The sequence below is a fragment of the Cyprinus carpio genome, chromosome B13, assembly GCF_018340385.1.
Source record: "Cyprinus carpio isolate SPL01 chromosome B13, ASM1834038v1, whole genome shotgun sequence".
Taxonomy (NCBI): domain Eukaryota; kingdom Metazoa; phylum Chordata; class Actinopteri; order Cypriniformes; family Cyprinidae; genus Cyprinus; species Cyprinus carpio.
Window position 1 is genome coordinate 20,910,858 of NC_056609.1, and position 18,494 is coordinate 20,929,351.

The 18,494-nt window shown below is 36.3% G+C and overlaps 1 protein-coding gene across 5 annotated transcripts; it reads left to right on the forward strand.

Moving 5' to 3' along the window:
* The first annotated feature begins 113 nt into the window (after positions 1 to 113).
* On the forward strand, positions 114 to 17,649 carry lrrc9 (leucine rich repeat containing 9). 5 transcript variants are annotated; one of them, XM_042737211.1, is made up of 34 exons: positions 114 to 906; positions 982 to 1,077; positions 1,365 to 1,426; positions 1,555 to 1,773; positions 2,000 to 2,140; positions 2,237 to 2,300; positions 2,421 to 2,491; positions 3,686 to 3,868; positions 3,949 to 4,104; positions 4,290 to 4,453; positions 4,552 to 4,683; positions 4,772 to 4,951; positions 5,618 to 5,735; positions 5,834 to 5,969; positions 6,443 to 6,592; positions 6,693 to 6,817; positions 6,932 to 7,135; positions 7,212 to 7,331; positions 7,645 to 7,836; positions 9,235 to 9,360; positions 9,430 to 9,570; positions 9,789 to 9,966; positions 10,090 to 10,310; positions 10,468 to 10,590; positions 10,827 to 10,957; positions 11,065 to 11,173; positions 11,380 to 11,516; positions 11,868 to 12,001; positions 13,970 to 14,187; positions 15,914 to 15,982; positions 16,267 to 16,392; positions 16,478 to 16,610; positions 16,699 to 16,855; positions 17,437 to 17,649. In XM_042737211.1, the coding sequence occupies exons 3-34, from the start codon at positions 1,370 to 1,372 to the stop codon at positions 17,489 to 17,491; spliced, it is 4,470 nt and encodes a 1,489-aa protein (XP_042593145.1). In that variant the 5' UTR covers positions 114 to 906; positions 982 to 1,077; positions 1,365 to 1,369; the 3' UTR covers positions 17,492 to 17,649. The 5 variants fall into 5 exon arrangements, with proteins under 5 accessions (XP_042593145.1, XP_042593147.1, XP_042593146.1 ...); XM_042737213.1 differs by having other exon boundaries at positions 988 to 1,077; XM_042737212.1 differs by having other exon boundaries at positions 114 to 832; positions 926 to 1,077.
* The last annotated feature ends 845 nt before the right edge of the window (positions 17,650 to 18,494 follow it).

Genomic DNA, 18,494 nt, shown 5'->3' on the forward strand with positions numbered 1-18,494 from the left:
CACGCTATATTAATTTTTTTTTAACTTCAGCGCAAAAAATACATTTAGCGATGAATGAAACCGTCCGGTTCCGACTTTTTTATTATTATTATTATTATTATTATTATTATTATTATTATTATTATTATTGTGGACAGAAATGACTGGATTCGCAGGAGTTGTTACCAAAAATAATGTTCTTGATTATTTTGATTAGTCATTAGTACATTTATTTTTGTATTGTTTATGATTTATTTTAATATTTTATATTTTAAATGAGCTGTTTGTTCAATATCCTCTACCCAGTTTATTACTACTACCCAGTTTATTTTTGCTGAAATGGGATAAAATTGGTTAAATTTTGATTTATTTTATTTTATTTCTTCCCTTACCATTGGCTATGTTGTGTGTGTATGTTGTGTTGTGCTCTGAGGGTTTGGGGTGAGAGAGAAATGTTTTTGTCTTCTCTATTTTAATTTCGGTTTGGTAACGTTAGGCTGCTGTTTAGTTTCCTTTTTTAATTATATAAAAAATGTGGATTTTTCTTTTGCATTTAAAAAAAGTGTAATTTGAAATGATTTTATTTTGTGAAATAAGGATTTTTATTTTCAAATAAAAATATTTAAACACGGAGTAATTCTAAAGTCGCCATGCTACAAGAAGCAAAATTCCAAAAGTGACCACTGCCCTGAAACACTTTCACATTTGATGTAGTTTTACGGTCAAGTTTGTGAACGGATGGATGATCGGGTGTTTAGCACCATCTGCTGTCGGACAACAACACATTCCAATAGGGCTTCCTTAGCACCGGCGACCCACGCTTCCTTAGCAACGGCCTGGCGTAAACATTGCAGTAAGCAAAATAAAAAGGAAAATCACTACAAGTGTGGCTCGACAAAGGAGGGTTGATATGTTCACTGTTGAAAGGTATATTTACACTTAACAGGCATCACGCAGCTGTGGAACTTTATGGTGGAGAGAAGGTAAACTGATCTGTTGTAGTTGTAGTGCTAAATCATGGAATGTGAAGGAATTTGACTTGGTCACCTCACCTGCTGGGCTCTGACTATACAGTTGGACATAACGTTACACAAACAGGTGAGGAATTTCTAATGCAGATACGCATTAGTAAAGATTAGGGATGTATATTTTTGTGAAGTAAATTTTTATAAGTAACTTATATGTAAAAGGTGTTTGCAGCATTGCAGCAATTTGAATGTTTTGTCGTTGTTGTTAAGTATCAACTAAGATAGAGATTTAGTAACATTTTATTGTAATGTTTAGTAACTACAGTTGTAGTATTTAATAAAGAATTAGTGTATACGTTTTCAGTTCTTTACATCTGTTGAATGTCCATAAGCCTTTGAAAAATACTGTTTTTAAAGAGATCATGACACAGAATGAAAAGCAGAAACTAAGTGGAGACGAAGAAATTATAAAAGAGCTGGTGAGTTTCCTTTTTTTTTTCCTCAACTAAATTAACTTGATGTGCAATTTGCTCTTGTGGTGTGGTTTTCTAATCTAAGCCACATGTGCTGGTCTGTGCTGAAGTATCTTTGGTTTGTATGTCCTCAGTGTGTGTCTAATGGACTCTGCTATGAGAAGGTGTGTCAGGAGGGGAGTGGTGAAATGGTTCTGGAGATGTTTTTCTCTGGCTTCCCGCGCATGGTGGGTCTCTCTCTTTTCCCTAGATTGTCCAGTCTCACTATTGTCGGCCAGAGCATCAGCTCAATCCAGGGTCTGGAGTACTGCCCACTCCTCAAAGAATTATGGGTAGTGGAGTGCAAACTGAATGTAAGTTACTGAAAACATTTGGAATGTTTCTAGTGTATTTTTGTGAAAATGTTTTATGGATTGGATATCAGTGTGATTACAAAATTATTATTTTTTTTTTTCAATTTTGCCAAGGTTGTTCATTTCAAATGCTTATTTTCTTTTACTGATTTACTCTAATTAAGATGAAAATTAGCAAAGGAATCTAGTTGATTTTGATCTGTCTGGTATTGTTTGTGTTTTGTAGGAAATCTCTGGCCTGCATAACTGTGTGCATTTGCAGAAATTATTTCTGTACGACAACAACATCCAGCAGATTACAAATCTAGAGATGTTGGTCAACCTTCACGTCCTGTGGCTTAATAATAATGAGATCTCTGAAATACAGGTAGCCGTCGTTTCTAAAATACTGAGATACTGTAAATGAAATTTCAATGTATATTATATTTGTGTCTATACCTCTGTTTTACACCTTGTTTTACAGGGATTGAATTCACTTGTAAACCTTAAAGAGTTGAATCTTGCTGATAATGCTGTTGAGACTCTTGGTAGGTCCACTGTAAAACACCACATTTGTGCAATTTTAGCATTTAATTTTTGTACTGTAATATATAGACATTTAAAATATGTTACCGGATAAACTGATATTTAACATGTTTATTTCTAAGGTCATTGTCTGGATTCCAACATCAATCTCCACAATCTAAACCTCTCAGGGAACAAAATCAGTTCCTTCAAGGTATGAGAAATATAGCATTATTTGACCTGCTATTTTAAAAGCTTATCATAGCAGAGCAATTTATTTTCATGAATAAGGCATCAGTCGTATTGAATTGAATTGAATTTAACAGTATTTGATAAGGCGCGCAGCCATACTATCATTGCTCATTCTTAATTCATTTTTTAATACCTTACTTTAAAAGTACAGTCATATTTACTGTTGTTAAGCGAAATTTCCTGGGCAAACGGGAGTGCACACACACCAGATTTATATAATTACTTAATACAAAAATGCATTTAAAAAATAAATTGCTTCAAATTGCTTTAAATAATATAATTGCTTCAAAATTTATGTTTTCATTCTGAGTGCGTGTAATTTACATTTCAGAGTAAAATGTCCAACTATCGTTGATTCATATTTACTTATGACATTGTCTTACTTACAAATTGGAAACCTCGTTATTAAAACCCATGGGGAAGTAGTGGGGGAACCAATGATGAATTCGTTTTCTGGGTTTTGATGTCGTGGCTGCAGCACTCTTTAGACAATGGACATTTTTTGCCTCCAAAATTTAGCTAATGTGACCGCAACTTAAGTGTTAAACTTTGAAGCATAGCTACGTTTTTGTTGCGCACATGGATGCCTAAAATCATGTTTTCTCTTATTAGATTGTTGATTGCCCTTTGTGTAGAGCCAATTTTGTTTGTTTGATTGTGTCCAAGATTACCAGGTAATAATTTCCTTCTGGCCTTCACACCATTATTACCGCAGGCCTGTATCTAAATGCCATTATTGCATCCTCCCTCTCCTGCTTACTATAGATCTGATTACTGTTATTTCTGGCAAGGCTCTGTACTTTCCCAACTCCCCCAGAGAGACCTGATCATTTCAGGAATTGCTTTTCGGTTGTTATCATTATCATAATGTGGCATCTCTGATCTCTGATGCTTCTCCTATTTCCTGATGTTGCAAAAATAACAAAATATTAAAATCAAAATATCAATAAAAAGCAGCATTTATAGTGTAAATGAATATACCATAAATATGGGCAATAGTAATAGTGATGCTTGACCATGAAACATCAATATAAAAATCATTGCAGAATGTCAATTTTTTTTTCTCACAAAATTATTTCATGCTCATTAATAGTCCTGATCTCTGAAAGAAAAAACAATGTATGTAAAATCTGTACAACCCTTGTTTTCCATATAGGAATTGACCCATCTGGCTCGACTGCCCCGTCTACGGCACCTGAGTCTGAAGGACCCTCAATCCATTCCAAACCCGCTGTGTCTGCTCTATAATTACTACATACACGTCCTATATCACATGCCACACCTGCAGCGTTTGGACACATATGACATATCCAGCAAACATCTCAAAGACACTGCAGAGGTGAGAGAATCTCTATTTCATGCATCTGAGAGTGTATCTTTTGTGTTTGAGAATGATGAGAATGTGTGGTTGTGCATCAGTCCACAGTGCTGAAGAAAATGATGTATTACACCATGCGGGTACGTTATGCACAAAGACAGTTTGATGAACTCAAAGCCAAGCTCAGGCAGCAGAGGAAAGACCAGATACAACTACCAGAGGAGAGAATACGTGTGCTAACATACATGCTCAGAAATGTGAATATATACAGTTTTTTTATTATTATTATTATAATTAATATATTAATATTTAATTTATATTTTTAAAAGATATTATTCAATTAAGTCATCCTCATATTTTTAGCAGATTATTCCATATTCAATTTATGGGGACAAATTTGACAAACATTTGTGTTACAAACACATTCACCCTCTGTGAGCAGATGGAGTGTGAGCTGTCCTGTGTACAGTCTGTTGGTAAGAAGTCAGGAGAACCTGAAGACTTGACCTCTGACTTTGGTAATAACCACAGCCATGAGCAGAGACTGCAACACAAACTGGATGCTCTTAAAGACCGACTGAAGTTCTGGGAGCGGAGCCTGGAGGAGTGAGTGTGCATTTTTATATACCTAAACCTGTGTGCATGATTATTGTCCAGTCTTGCATATATGTTTTTTTGTTTGTTTGTTTGTTTTTTTGTCTCAGGGTAGAAGCATGTCACCAGCAAAATGTGGCTTTGGCCTCAGATAGAAGGGATATGATGGTGCGCTTTCTGCTATTGGAGCTGGAAACCGTGGGGAACATTCGCTTTGAGGAGGGAAACACCAGCGAACCTTGGTACCACATGTATGCATGCAAGATCTTTCGTACAGATACACAACATGCAGGATTTCTGATCTATACTTTTTTCTGCTTCCTCTCTCAGGTTCACATCATGTTACGATCTCTTGCTATCCCGTTTCTGTGCATGGGATTATAAACCTCACAACATCTCTGGCATTAAGATCAGTCGAATCATCCGTATCCATAACCGAGCTCTGCGGCAACGCTTCCAGGACAAAGTAAACTCTCTGCTCTGCAGACAGGAACCTTCACCCTTCTCACAGTGAGTCAGTCACACACTTGTTGTGTGTCACAGAGCCAGACTTTTAAATATATTTTTGCCCAGAAAAATGTACTTAGATAGGAAGAGGCAGTCTGACTTAAATGCAAAACATATGGTCAGTTTCTTTTTGTTTTTACTCATTGTTTATAGACAGATAAATCTGGTATTAATACCAGAAAAATAGACCACACAGATTATAAATACAGATTATTACAGATAAATATAGAATATTGTAAACATACAAACAAACAAACAAACTAATTTTGTCCCATGCATCAGGTATCAATATCAAATTAATTACATGCCATTCATAACTAGAGAGACTCTGACTGATTCAAAAAGATCATGAGATATGATTCTGACAGCACAGCGTCTGTGGAAGAGATTGTATATATATATATATATATATATATATATATATATATATATATATATATATATATATATATATATATATATATATATATATATATATGTGTATATATATATATATATATATATGTGTATATATATATGTATATGTATATATATATATATATATATATATATATATATATATATATATATATATATATATATATATATATATATATATATATATATATATATATACACTGTATATGCAGTTTTACTATTTGTGTGTGTGTGTGTATGTGTGTGTGACAGGAACTATAAACGCTGCATGGAGTATCTGTTCTACGTGCCCGATCCAGAACATTCCTGTGAAAGTGATGAGATACTTCCAATCCTAGAAAATGGTTTTAAAACTGCTGATGCATATAAGGTACAAAACCCATCAAAGCCTGGTGAGGACTGGTTATGAATTTCTGTTGTTTTTAATGGACCCATCATCTTACATGGATGTGTGTTTCTTGCCTTCAGGCATTAGGCAGAGAGAGAGCCATCCCCCTCTCTAACAGTGTGAGTGTGTCTGATCAGCTGCGATTGACATTTATGCAGAAGAAGAGTTGCTCAACTTCAGGAAGTAGCCCTGTAGATATTCTTCCCTTCAGACATGGTCCGTATTCACTCAGAGCCTTTAATTTAAATTTATTTGAATGTACTGTCAGTCATTTCTACACTACTACTGGCTCCAAACAATAATACAAAAATAAAAGTTTGGGGTCAGTTTTTTTTTTTCTTTTAAAGAAGTCTTTTATTGCTCAAAATACAGTATGATCAAAAATACAGTAAAAATGTAATATTGTAAAATATTATTACAATTTAAAATAGCTGCTTTCTATTCCTGTGATGGCAAAGCTGAATTTGAATCAGCAGCCATTGCTTCAGTCTTCAGTATCACATGATCCTATTAATATTCTGATTTGATACTCAAGAAACGGTTGTGCTGCTAAATATTTTCGTGGAAACCATGATACATTTATTAAGATTCATATATGAATAGGAAGCAAAAAGTGTACAAAACAGCATTTTTGATAATTTTCTCTCTAAAAAAAAGGTTTGCTTTTGTGCATTTTTGTATGTTTGTAGGTCAGTTGATAATTTCTAAAGTGTTCCTGGGCCGCAGTGCTGCAGTGAAGGAGGGTCTCCCAATAGACTGTGATCATTACCCTAAAGCAAACTCTGTCTACCACAGTACCAGCTCTAAAGAGCAAAAGCACATAGCACAAACAGCCCCTGGTGAGTTAGAGTGTGTGAACCCTTCAGAGAAAAATGTCTTCAGGGTAGTGGTGATCAAAGCAGTAATGTGTGTGTGTGCATGTGTGTTTCTGTTGATCAGACATGCTGTGTCCCTCCAGCCTGCCGGACAGCTGTGAGTGTAAACAGCAGCAGAAACTGTGGTACATGTTTGACAATGAAATGGTGCTCCCAGAGTACCTTGTAGACTTTGAATATATAACACAGGTATATGTGTTTAACAGTATATACCCTCACGAATTTACACCATCCTCTTGATCTCATATCAGAAAATAGTAATGAGTAATCAAATCATCTTCATCTTATGACATCTTCCTCTAGGACACATCTCAGCCCTCTCCAGACTCCCCGTCCAGTTCTCATGCATCCCCGGCTGATGCCCCATCTGTGTCCCGAGCTGAGCTGGACCTGGATGAGGAGGCATTAAATATGGAGCCCATCCTGAAGCCACACCCCAAGCTGCTCAGTCTAGATGAGAAATCCACACTGACAGTGGCCAGAGCAAACGTCCTCAGTCAGATCACAGTGAGACCTACAATACTTAACAGACACAAACCTGTATCTCTGTGATCATTTTATTGACGAATTTCCTGTCATAAAGGTGCTGAATCTACATGGCAACAGTCTGAATAAAATACCTGAGATTTCTCGACTCACAGCTCTAAAGCAACTGACCCTCAGCTTCAACGAGTTCACTCATCTGGACGATATTTCACATATGGTGATGAGATCATTCTATTCATTCATAACCTTCTTCTAAACATGACAGTATCACAAACATTTAAAGGCAGCATGCCATAATTGACAAAAGTCAAAACTGACCCTATATACTCTTTTAATACAACTTATTGGTCTTCATTCACTCTGAAATGTAAATTATTTTTGTCACTAATTACCTTTATTTTTAACCACTTGTCATAAAAAAAAACACTTTTAATGATGTAACCAATTAAATTAAGTCCTGTCATTGAATATGAATTTATTCTTGTGACTGTCTTTGTTTCTCATTGTCTTTCTGTCTTTCAATCCTTTAGCCAAACCTGGAGTACCTGGATGTTAGTTTTAACCATATTTCCTCTCTGGAGGGTTTGCGTGGACTTGGTCAACTCATAGAACTGGATCTTCGCTGGAATCAATTGACTCGAATCAGGGATGACATGAATGTTTTGCGTAAACACGTCCCTGCCCTGCTCCGTCTGGACACACGGCACAATCCTTGGCACAGGGTAAAAGTTACCTTACATGATTGAGTTTCATATTAAGACAGTAGAAAATGTGAAGCATCATGGCAAATGAAGGTTGAGCAAAGTCGTATATACACTCATGTTCAAAAGTTCGGAGTCAGTAAGATTAAAGGGATACTCCACCCCAAAATGAAAATTTTTGTCAATAATCACTTACCCCCATGTTGTTCCAAACCCATAAGAGCTCCGTTCGTCTTCGGAACACAGTTTAAGATATTTTGGATGAAAACCGGGAGGCCCTTGACTGTCTTATAGACTGCCAAGTAAATAACAGTGTCAGGGTCCATAAAAGGTATGAAAGTCGTCGTCAGAATAATCCATCTGCCATCAGATGTGCAATCTGGGTTATATGAAGTGACTGGAACACTTTTTGTAAGCGAAGAAAAAAAAATAACGACTTTATTCAACAATTCCTTTGTCAGCAGTCTCCTCTGTGTCTCTCCATATCACCGTATGATGCGTATGCTCTTCTGTATCATCCGTGCCACAAGGATGTGCTGTTTTCTTTCAAATCAAAGCTAAATCCTTTGTCAGCAGTCTCCTCTGTGACTAAAACTGCAATTCATCGATGGCCGCTTGAGGCTGGCTGCAAAAGGGAGTCAGTCCCATAGACTTGTTAAAATGCCCAACTTTACAGCAGAAAAAAAAACATGTTTACAGCCTGGTGCACAAAAATGATTTTGGTCTATATTGCTAATTTTGCCCTTCATGACAACTAGGGTGGTGAATTTTTTTATAACTCATCCGTTTAAATTATATTAAGCCTTAAAGTTCTGCATAATTAAGGGCGTGGCCACTTGAGTGATGGCGTCGCGCTAGGTCGCGCAACCAGCTCCCGCCTTTTTGCCCATTTTCGATTTTCCGGGACAGTCGCGCAGCCAAGATGGCGACGGCCCGCTCTCCACACTTTGAGCTTCAAAAACGCTATTGAGGAGTCTATGGGTGACGTCACGGACACTACGTCCATATTTTTTTACAGTCTATGCTAAATACACATAGAAACATCCTTGTGGTGTGGATGATACAGAAAACTGGAATAATGGCTGATGAAAATTCAGCTTTGCTGTCACATGAATAAATTTCATTTTAAAATATATAAAATAAAATTGTTTTCAAATAGAAAACAATTATTTTAAATTGTTAAAATATTTCACAGATATTACCGTTTTTATATATTTTTAACAAATAAATGCAGCTTTTTATAACATAAGAGGCTTCTTTTCAAAACCATAAAAAAAAATGTAAATGTTAGTGTATGCAAACACACAATTCACCATTGTAATCCCTAAACCAAGTTGGCCCTGCTGAGTATTTAAACAATTAAATTTTATGTTTACATTTAATGTGAATATAAGTGCATTTGACTTGTGTGTTTTGCAGAATGAGTGTGTGCGTATGGTGGTTCTTGGTCGGCTGAAGTCTCTCACTTATTTGGATGATGTTTTCGTGATGGAGGAGGAAGCGGCTGCTGCTGTTCAGGTGGCTGCCCGATCTAGAATCAACCAGGTATGAATAATCTGAACATTATACTCAATGTTTGTATCCATGTTTGACCTGGAACGTGTGTGTTTGCAGGCATCTCTGATGACCCACTCTCGGACTGACAGCGAACGTCCCCGCAGTCTGAGTTTGCTCTCTTCTGCTCACCTGCTCACACAGATCAGCCCGTCTCCATGGAAACACTCGCAAGAGCTTGAGTCCGGCTGGACCACCAAAGTATGACATATAAACATTTCTGTGTTTGTTCTGTGAAACACAAAGATATATTGTAAAATGTTGCGGATCTTGGCATTTCCAACCAGCATTTTTTATATGATATATCCCAAAATTTGCATTAAAAATAGGTGTATGGAAACATAGCTAATGATTTCATAATTCCTTGGTAGAGCCATATCTTTAACTGATATACTTTGCCCTTTGCCCTGCGGGGTCAGATCACAGCACTGAATCTTGATGGTCTGCGGTTAACCAGGCTCAGTAATCTTGAACGACTGGTGAATCTACGCTGGGCTTCATTTGACAATAATGAATTAACACGAATTGAGGGTCTGGAACACTGCACCCTACTGGAGGAACTTTCCCTTAATAACAACAGTATCAGCAGACTGGAAGGTAGTGCTCCTTCTTTCCCTTTCTCCCTCTTTTTTTCCCACTGTATCAGTTTAATATAAAACTAGGGACAAAGCTGTGTAAGCATGTGTTCATTGCTGCTCTTGTTTGTTTGGTGTGTGGCAGGTTTGTGTGCGATGCATCGTCTGACTCGTCTGAGCATTAACAGCAACCACTTACAGTGTTTAGACGGGAATGTTTTGGACCAGCTACCCAACCTTCACTTCCTGTCTGTAGAGAACAACATCATCTCATCTCTGCATGGGCTTCAAAGGTCACGGTCCTTATTTGAGCTGTATGTCGGCAATAATGACATCAGCACCACCCGAGACATATACCACTTAAAGGTAAGGAGATTTTATAGATTTGAATATCATTTTGTGCAGTTAATGATTTTTTAAGCCTTCATTGAAAGCACCTGTTGATGAGAATGCATGCAAAGTGCTGTAAGGTAATGTTAAAGAGAATAAAGTGTGGTGGTGATGTAGTGTCTTTTTCTCTCAGGCACTGTCTAGTTTAATTATTCTGGATCTGTATGGGAATCCCCTTGTAAAAAAACTGGAGAACTACAGGATCTACATGGTTTTCCATCTGCCTTCACTCAAAGCACTGGATGGAGTAGCTGTGGTAAATATAACTGATGCTTAAGTATGTATAGTGTTTGTTTTCATATGTATGCTACTTTTCAAAAGTTATAAAGAAATTAGGACATTTATTCAGAGTACATTAGTACATTTATTCAGCTGCACTTTTCCATGCAATGAAAGTGAAAGGGAGGCTGACTGTTGCCAGAATTTAAATTTATGGGTGAACCATTTGGGAATTTAAGTTTTAAAAAATACAAACGTGTCTGTGCTGTGTAGGAAACGTGTGAATCAGAAACTGCTAAGGACGTGTTTGAAGGGCGGCTCAATGCAGATATGGTGGCTGAGAAGCTGGGCCATACCAACTACAGAGACCTGTCAGAACTCAACCTGCAGTCTAGCTCAGTCAGGTACACATTAACTCTCACTACAATCCTACAGTCAGAATTAAACCAACACAGCAGAACTGGATATGTTGCTTCACGCTTTATGATTTCTATTTTACTGTGTGTTTTAGAATGGTGGATCTTGCTCCTGCTGATTTGTTCAGTAATTTACGCAGTATTAATCTAGATCACAATAACCTCACCTCATTCAGTGGTCTCGTCTTCCTGCCCAACATTAAGGTACGAATGAGTTTAGGATAGAACGTAAATACAACACTTATGTCTGTCTTTGTCTATGTTACTGGTTATGTATACTAACATTATATACTAATGTCCACTATGTGTCTATGTACATATGTATATATATATATATGTGTGTGTGTGTGTGTGTGTGTGTGTGTGTGTGTGTGTGTGTGTGTGTTTTGTTTGTGCATGTGGTCTTACAGGTGTTGTCTCTGAACTATAACCACATTGAGTCAATTCTACCACGTCAAAAAGTTCAGAGTCACATGAGCAACAAGCAGATTCTCCATCATAAAGTCAGTTCCAGTGGATATGGGCAGCAGAACAGCAGGCCCAGCAGGTGCTCACACACACACACACACACACACACTCAACATTACTCTGTCATAATCTATTGTGATAATCTATTGGTGATATACTGTAGTTTCTTGTCTAACCACTAGGGCGCATCACAATTACATATAATAAAAGATCCTGACCCAGTGAGTGTGTTTATAAGAGAAAACTCACAGCTTCATAGGCTGTAAAGTTTTGGTAGTAAAAGCCACATTTATAAACAAATTGTATGTACCGCATACAGTATTATTGCCATAAACTATACTCTTCTAGATGACACATACCTCTACATGTGCTTCTCATTCATTTTTTCTCACTTTTCTTTAAAATATGCTTCTCCTCTCTTTGTTTGTAGGGAAGGATTAAATGATAATTTGGAGCCTCTGATGTCCAGTTTGGAGGTTTTGCATTTAGGTTATAATGGTATATCCAACTTGATCAATCTACAAATCAGCCGACTCACTAACCTCAGAGCGCTGTTCCTACAAGGTATGTACAACCAAACCCCCTTTAAGGCAAGTCATGTCACTCAGCAGCCATCTTTGAAATGCCTCTCGGCATGCCAGTGCAGCTCCTATCTCTTTGAATGGGGAAACATCAATTTCTCCAAAACTGTCCGCCAAGGTTATGATCAAATTTCATAATTGAAATCACCAATGAAATCTTGCAACAACTGTATCATAAATGTTGTTTATTTGCTCAAATAGCGTTATTTTTCAGGCTAGACAAGCCAGTGTGCATGCGCAGTCCTAGGCGCACGTCTCAGAATGCTTACTCTTTCTTATAGCAACTTCCCATTAACGCCATTATGGTATTCATTCAAACTGGTTCGCAAACGAAGAATGCGCATGAACACAAAGTGGCGTGATTTATCATATGGACCAATCACAGCGAAACATAACCAGTCATACACAATCATATTGCGATAGTGGCATTGTTAAAACCTTCAGGGGAGGTGAGAGAGATGTAGACTCCTGCTGTAACATACCTGCTGGTGCCGCTATTTGACAGTGTTTCTATAGAAAAACGAGTGATTTATACTCTTTTTTTAATTAACAATATACAAACTAGAATGCGAACATGACAATGCATATCAATTCAACTTAACCACCTACCCTCCCACACTTTTTAATGTAATATTTTGTAATATTGGCATTGTTTTATTTTTGTACTACAAATTTTTTTCTCATCCAATATTTTGAGGAGACACTGCCTCCCTTGCCTCCTCAGAGGAAATGCCCCTGGTACAACCTCTCTTGTACAGCTGTTCATCACTGTCTGCAAACACATCCTCACTGAAATATACGGAAAAAATTTATGTTTCAAATAAATGCTGTTCTTTTGAATGTTGTATTCATTAGAGAATCCTGAAAAAGAAAATTAACAGTTTTCACAAAAATATTAAGCATTACAACTCTTTTCAACATTGATAATAATAAGAAATGTTTCTTGAGCACCAAATCAATATATTAGAATGATTTTTGAAGGATCATGTGACACTGAAGCTGAGATATAAGCTTTGCCATCACAGGAATAAATTACATTTTAAAGGGTTACTCCACCCCAAAAGGAAAATTTTGTCATTAATTACTCATCCTCATGTTGTTCCAAACCCGTAAGACCCGGAACACAAATTAAGATATTTCTGATGCATTCTGACAGCTCTCTGACCCTCCCATAGACAATGATGTAAGTAAAACGATCAAGGTCCAGAAACGTAGCAAGGAGATTGGTAAAATAATCCATGTGACATCAGGGGTTCAACCGTAATTTTATGTAGCTACGAGAATACTTTTTTTATGCAAAGAAAACAGAAAGAATGACTTTATTCAACAATTCGTCTCCTCCGTGTCATTTTGGAGAGTATCCACTGAACATAAACAGCGTATGCTGCTCTGTGTCAGCCGCACCACACAGATATATTTTCTATGTTTATTTACGCTTTGATTTGAACAAAAACAATGTATCAGTTATCCTGAAAGTCGTTATTTTTGTTTTCTTTGCATACAAAAATTATTCTTGTAGCTTCGTAAAATTACAGTTGAACCCCTGATGTCACATGGATTATTTTACCGATCTCCTTGCTACGTTTCTGGACCTTGATCGTGTTACTTACATTACTGTCTATTGGAGGGTCAGAGAGAGCTCAGAATGCATCAAAAATATCTTAATTTGTGTTCCGAAGATTAATGAAGATCTTACGGGTTTGGAATGACATGAGGGAGAGTAATTAATGACAAATTTTTAATTTTGGGGTGGAATAACCCTTTAAAATATATTAACATACAAAAAAAAAATCATTTATTTTAAATTGTAATAATGTTTTTCAGTATTACTATATTTGATCAAATAAATGCAGCCTGGGTGAGAATAAGAGACTTCTTTTAAAAGATTAAATGTTTAAACAATACATATATTCTTTAATATAATCTCTAAGTGTCTTTTCTTTTTCTCTAGGGAATGAAATCAGTCAGGTAGATGGATTGGATGGTTTGCGGAGACTACGTGAGTTGGTTCTGGATCGAAATCGAATTAAATCTTTGAGTGAGAACTCATTCTGTGGACAGGGAGTTTTGCTGGATTTGCACCTGGCAGAGAATCGCATCCGTGAACTGAACCACCTTCAGCCTCTCACTGAGCTCCGGAGACTGTTCTTAGACATGAACAAAATACTGGTACACAATAACACCTACACAAAAAAAACTAAAACCTACCTAAAATACAGTTACACATTAAATATGCACACAAAGTTTCATTCTTGACTGTAAAGCTCTACAAAGGACAAAAAAACTGTGACTTTTCCAAGCTCCTGTTGGGAAACACACTATAATTGGTTATATGCTGGATAAAGCTGGAAACTATCTCTTTAATTTATCATTTAAACAATTGTAAATCACCCAACTAATAATGAAAACATATTATCTTATATATATATATATAAGAATCTACCAAGAGGAACACAGTTACTCTCAACCCAACTGAGAGTGTGTGTAAGTTTGGGTACTTGAGGGTTGCTGCTCTTATTATTCACCCCTCCATTCTCATCTATCTGTATGTGTGTAGCTGCAGTTTTACTGTAATTACTAAATTACAGTAATTCAGTCACTTAGTGTGTTTGTATTAGTGTTGTTAGTCCCTGTGAGAGCTCTGCCTTTTGCCTGCCCCTGAATATAAAGTAATTACAGACAGCCATTACTGCGCCAGCACAGCAGCCCAAGGGGACAATTAAGCAGTATTTACATTGATTGAAGGTCAGAGGTGTGCGTGTATGTTTGTGTGTGTGTGTGTGTGTGTGTGTGTGTGTGTGTGTGTGTGTGTGTTTGTTCTTGAGTGTGTTTTTTTTTGTTTGTGTGTTTTTTTGTTTTTTTTTTTTGGTTTTGTGTGGTTTTAAAGATATCATTTATTTTGATTTTTGTTGTGTGTTTTTATTTGTTTTTTAAAAGTTCTTCATATGCCTGTTTATTTGAAACATTTTAATACAGTAAACATAGGAGTTAACAATACAAAAACCACTGTTAAAATATTTGAGATGAAGATATACTATACTGATATATTATGCTACTATAGTCAAATAAGGAAGCCTAAAAGAATAGTTGCTCTGCAAATTTCGCAGGCAATTCCATTCATTTCATTTCCATTGGAGTTTTGCATGAGGGCACAAAAGGTCTTGAAGCAAATTTTGCCCATGTTCAAGTTGATCATGCATATTTGCCATGCTGACTAACAAGGCTAAACTGACAAACTGAAAAAAGGACAGTTTTTTTGCCCACAAAAATTTGCATAGATTTTGCAAATGTGACACCTTAAGATGATAAAAGGGAGAAATCTTTATAAAATATAGTTTAAAATGCATGTGCCACATTCTTAGAAATGTAATTTTTGTATTCATATTGGTTTTATACTTAAAAAAAAAATTTCATGACAAATCTGAAATATTGAGTTGTGTAACCATCAAGCAAAAAGTAATAAAAGATGTCCACATATTTCAACATAAACAGTTTTCAACATTGATAATATTAAGAAATGTTTCTTCACTAAAGATTGGAGTAATGGCTACTAAAAAAATTAGCATTGCCATAACAGGAATAAATTACATAAAAAATATATTAAAATAGGAAACAATTTAAAAAAGAATTTTCATAATATTATCATAATATTCCAGAATATTAATGTTTTTACAGTATTTTTGATCAATCAAATGCAGTCTTGGTGAGCATGAGAGACTACATTCAAAAACAACAACAAAAAAAATCCTACTACCCAAACTTTTGTGTATATAAAAATTATATACTTATATGAAAGCATACAATAGTCAATGTGTTTCTTTTTTGTAAGTGTCTAAATGCAGTATGTATATCAAAGCGTATTTACGACCTAATATGTCTTTTGTTTGTGTTACAGGACATTTTAGAGCTGGAGAAACTGGAGGTGCTTCCTTCCCTCATGGAACTGTCTGTAGTGGGCAACCCAGTGAGTCACACACACACACACACACACACACACACACACACACACACACACACACACACACACACACACACACACACACACACACAATGCTCTAGATGAAGAGATTTCAAAATTGAGACCTTGGCTGAACTGCAAACTAACCATGATTACAGACAAATCCTTACACACACTCACTCTCCGGTTCTGAATAAATACAGTATGTTTTGTCCTCTTTAGTTGGCTGAAAATCCCTTTAATTAGACATTATATTCTGCCCTATGACTTACCAAGTGTGTGTGTTGCAGGTGGCTCGGCGGTCACTGCACAGGCCAGCAGTTGTACTGCATCTGTCTACACTCCAGGTTCTGGATGGCACGACAGTCACCCTGGAAGAAAGAACAAGAGCAGAGATTTTAAATAATGAAGCACAGGTAGCTCACACTTACTATCTAGATTAAATGAATGGATCAGATACAATTTATACTGCAGAGACAGTTACCTTGTGCATGTGTGTAGGGTTCTAGTTCAGGTGGTGAAGTGACTTTACCCGGTTTGGTACCATTGGTGACCCGACCGGCTCCTTTAAGAGGTGCAGGAATGCACTCACTCGTACCTGATCAGCAAGACGACACACATGATACCAGCAGATGTACGTATGCATACAGTACAGACACACACCAGATGTGTGTTAAACACAAACGCACACCATGAATACATGTTTGTGTGTGTTTTTTTAGATAGGAAGCAGAAAGCAGTTGCCTCTCTCTTGCGTGGAGTTCAGAGTGACTTCAACTTCAGGCAGATCAGAGGATCTTCCAGCCACTACATGACAGCGCTGCAGCAGAGCGGATACAGAGTTCTCTCCACTTTCCCTAACGCTGATCCTGAGACCAGGTCTGTACATACACACACACATATACAGTATAGGTCTTTATGTGATGTTGAAGGATAGAAAGTATATTAACCCTCATGTCGTGTTCTTGTCATTTCACATGGAGAGGATTTTCTTTTCCTAAAAATGCTAGTTAATGTTATTGCATTGGGCTAAAACTTACAGACTTCACTCACACAGGGTATAACAACTTCCTGAAACCACAACCTCTTTAACTTTTTTTGTTAAATATTTTTTTTTAAATCATTTTGGTCCTGGTCCCTCTTCTTTGATCTGATCTTGTGCACCTCAGTTTTTAAGTGAATATTGCCAAAATTATCCACAAATAGTGCTTTTTCATTCAAAAACTGAGATGCATAAGCTTCGATCAATGAAACCTATGACCAGTCAGTTCTAAAAAGAAACACAAAACCTGTGCTAATTGAAAGAAAACAAGTTGACAACAAGATTGAATCCAAGGATAATTTACAATTTTACAATTTACAAGCCATTTTTAAATGGTTGGTCATTTTTGACTGTGAACACCAGATTAGGTCAAAGATTTTCAGCCTAGCACAAGGGGTAATCTTGATATTCTCCACAGGTACAAGTGTCACAGTGTACCCAGACCTCCTCCTCCTCCTCCTCCTCCTCTGTAACACAAAGTCATAGATGCACTATGTGTGTCATGAATTTCAGCTTTGGTCTTGTATGTTGTTGTTCATCTTTGAATCTTAGATAAGACTTAAATCTTTAAATTTATTTATTTGGAATTGTGTCAATATCAAAAGATATTAAATGTATATTTTCTATTCAAGACTTTGAGTGGTGTCCTTTATCTTAAGTCTTTGTCCTTGCAACATTCTCACTTTCCATGAGGTTTGGTTTTATTTTTTAAAAAATGTATTTGATAGTTATGAAGTCACTTCAAATATAAAAGTATATACAAAACATTTGTCAAAAAAAATCTTTCTTGGAAACTCAAATGTTTTGGCCTGTAGTTGCAAAATTTGTCCATTGAGGGGTCCCAGAGGGCTTGTTTGGTTTTTAATTTATTGTGGAACTTGGTTGGAACATATAAACATTAAAATTTAACAGTGCTAAAAAAATTTAATTGTGATATCTGTTCTCAGTTTTACTTTTATAATAATAATAATTATTATTATTTGTTTTAATGTATTCTATAGATAATAAAAAAATTATTAGTTGTTATTGTTGTTGTTGTTAGTATAATACATAATTGTACAAAAGCATAATAATAACACTTTTTATAGAATAATGTAATTTGTACTTGATTCTTAAGGAAAACCATTTCCTGCTAATTTATAATACTCACACATACACACTATCAACTATTGCCAGCTTTGCACTTATGTGTCTGTTTTTCTTTTTATGACAAACACATCTCACGCGATTCGGAGTTTTGCCATCAGCTTTTCTCTAAGAAATAAAAGCCCACTCTGGGGTGGAATAGTTCTCGTTACAGCTATGGCAAACAGTGATTTGTGTCAGACTGTGACACTGAAAAGAGAGCAGAGGTTTTAGTCTGATGTGTTTATTTTCAGTGGGCTGTATTATGAGGGCAGTTTAGCAGCACAGCTGAAAATCCAATGTCTGGAGAAATTCAAAGGCAATCACACACATAATGTGTTCAGTAAAAAC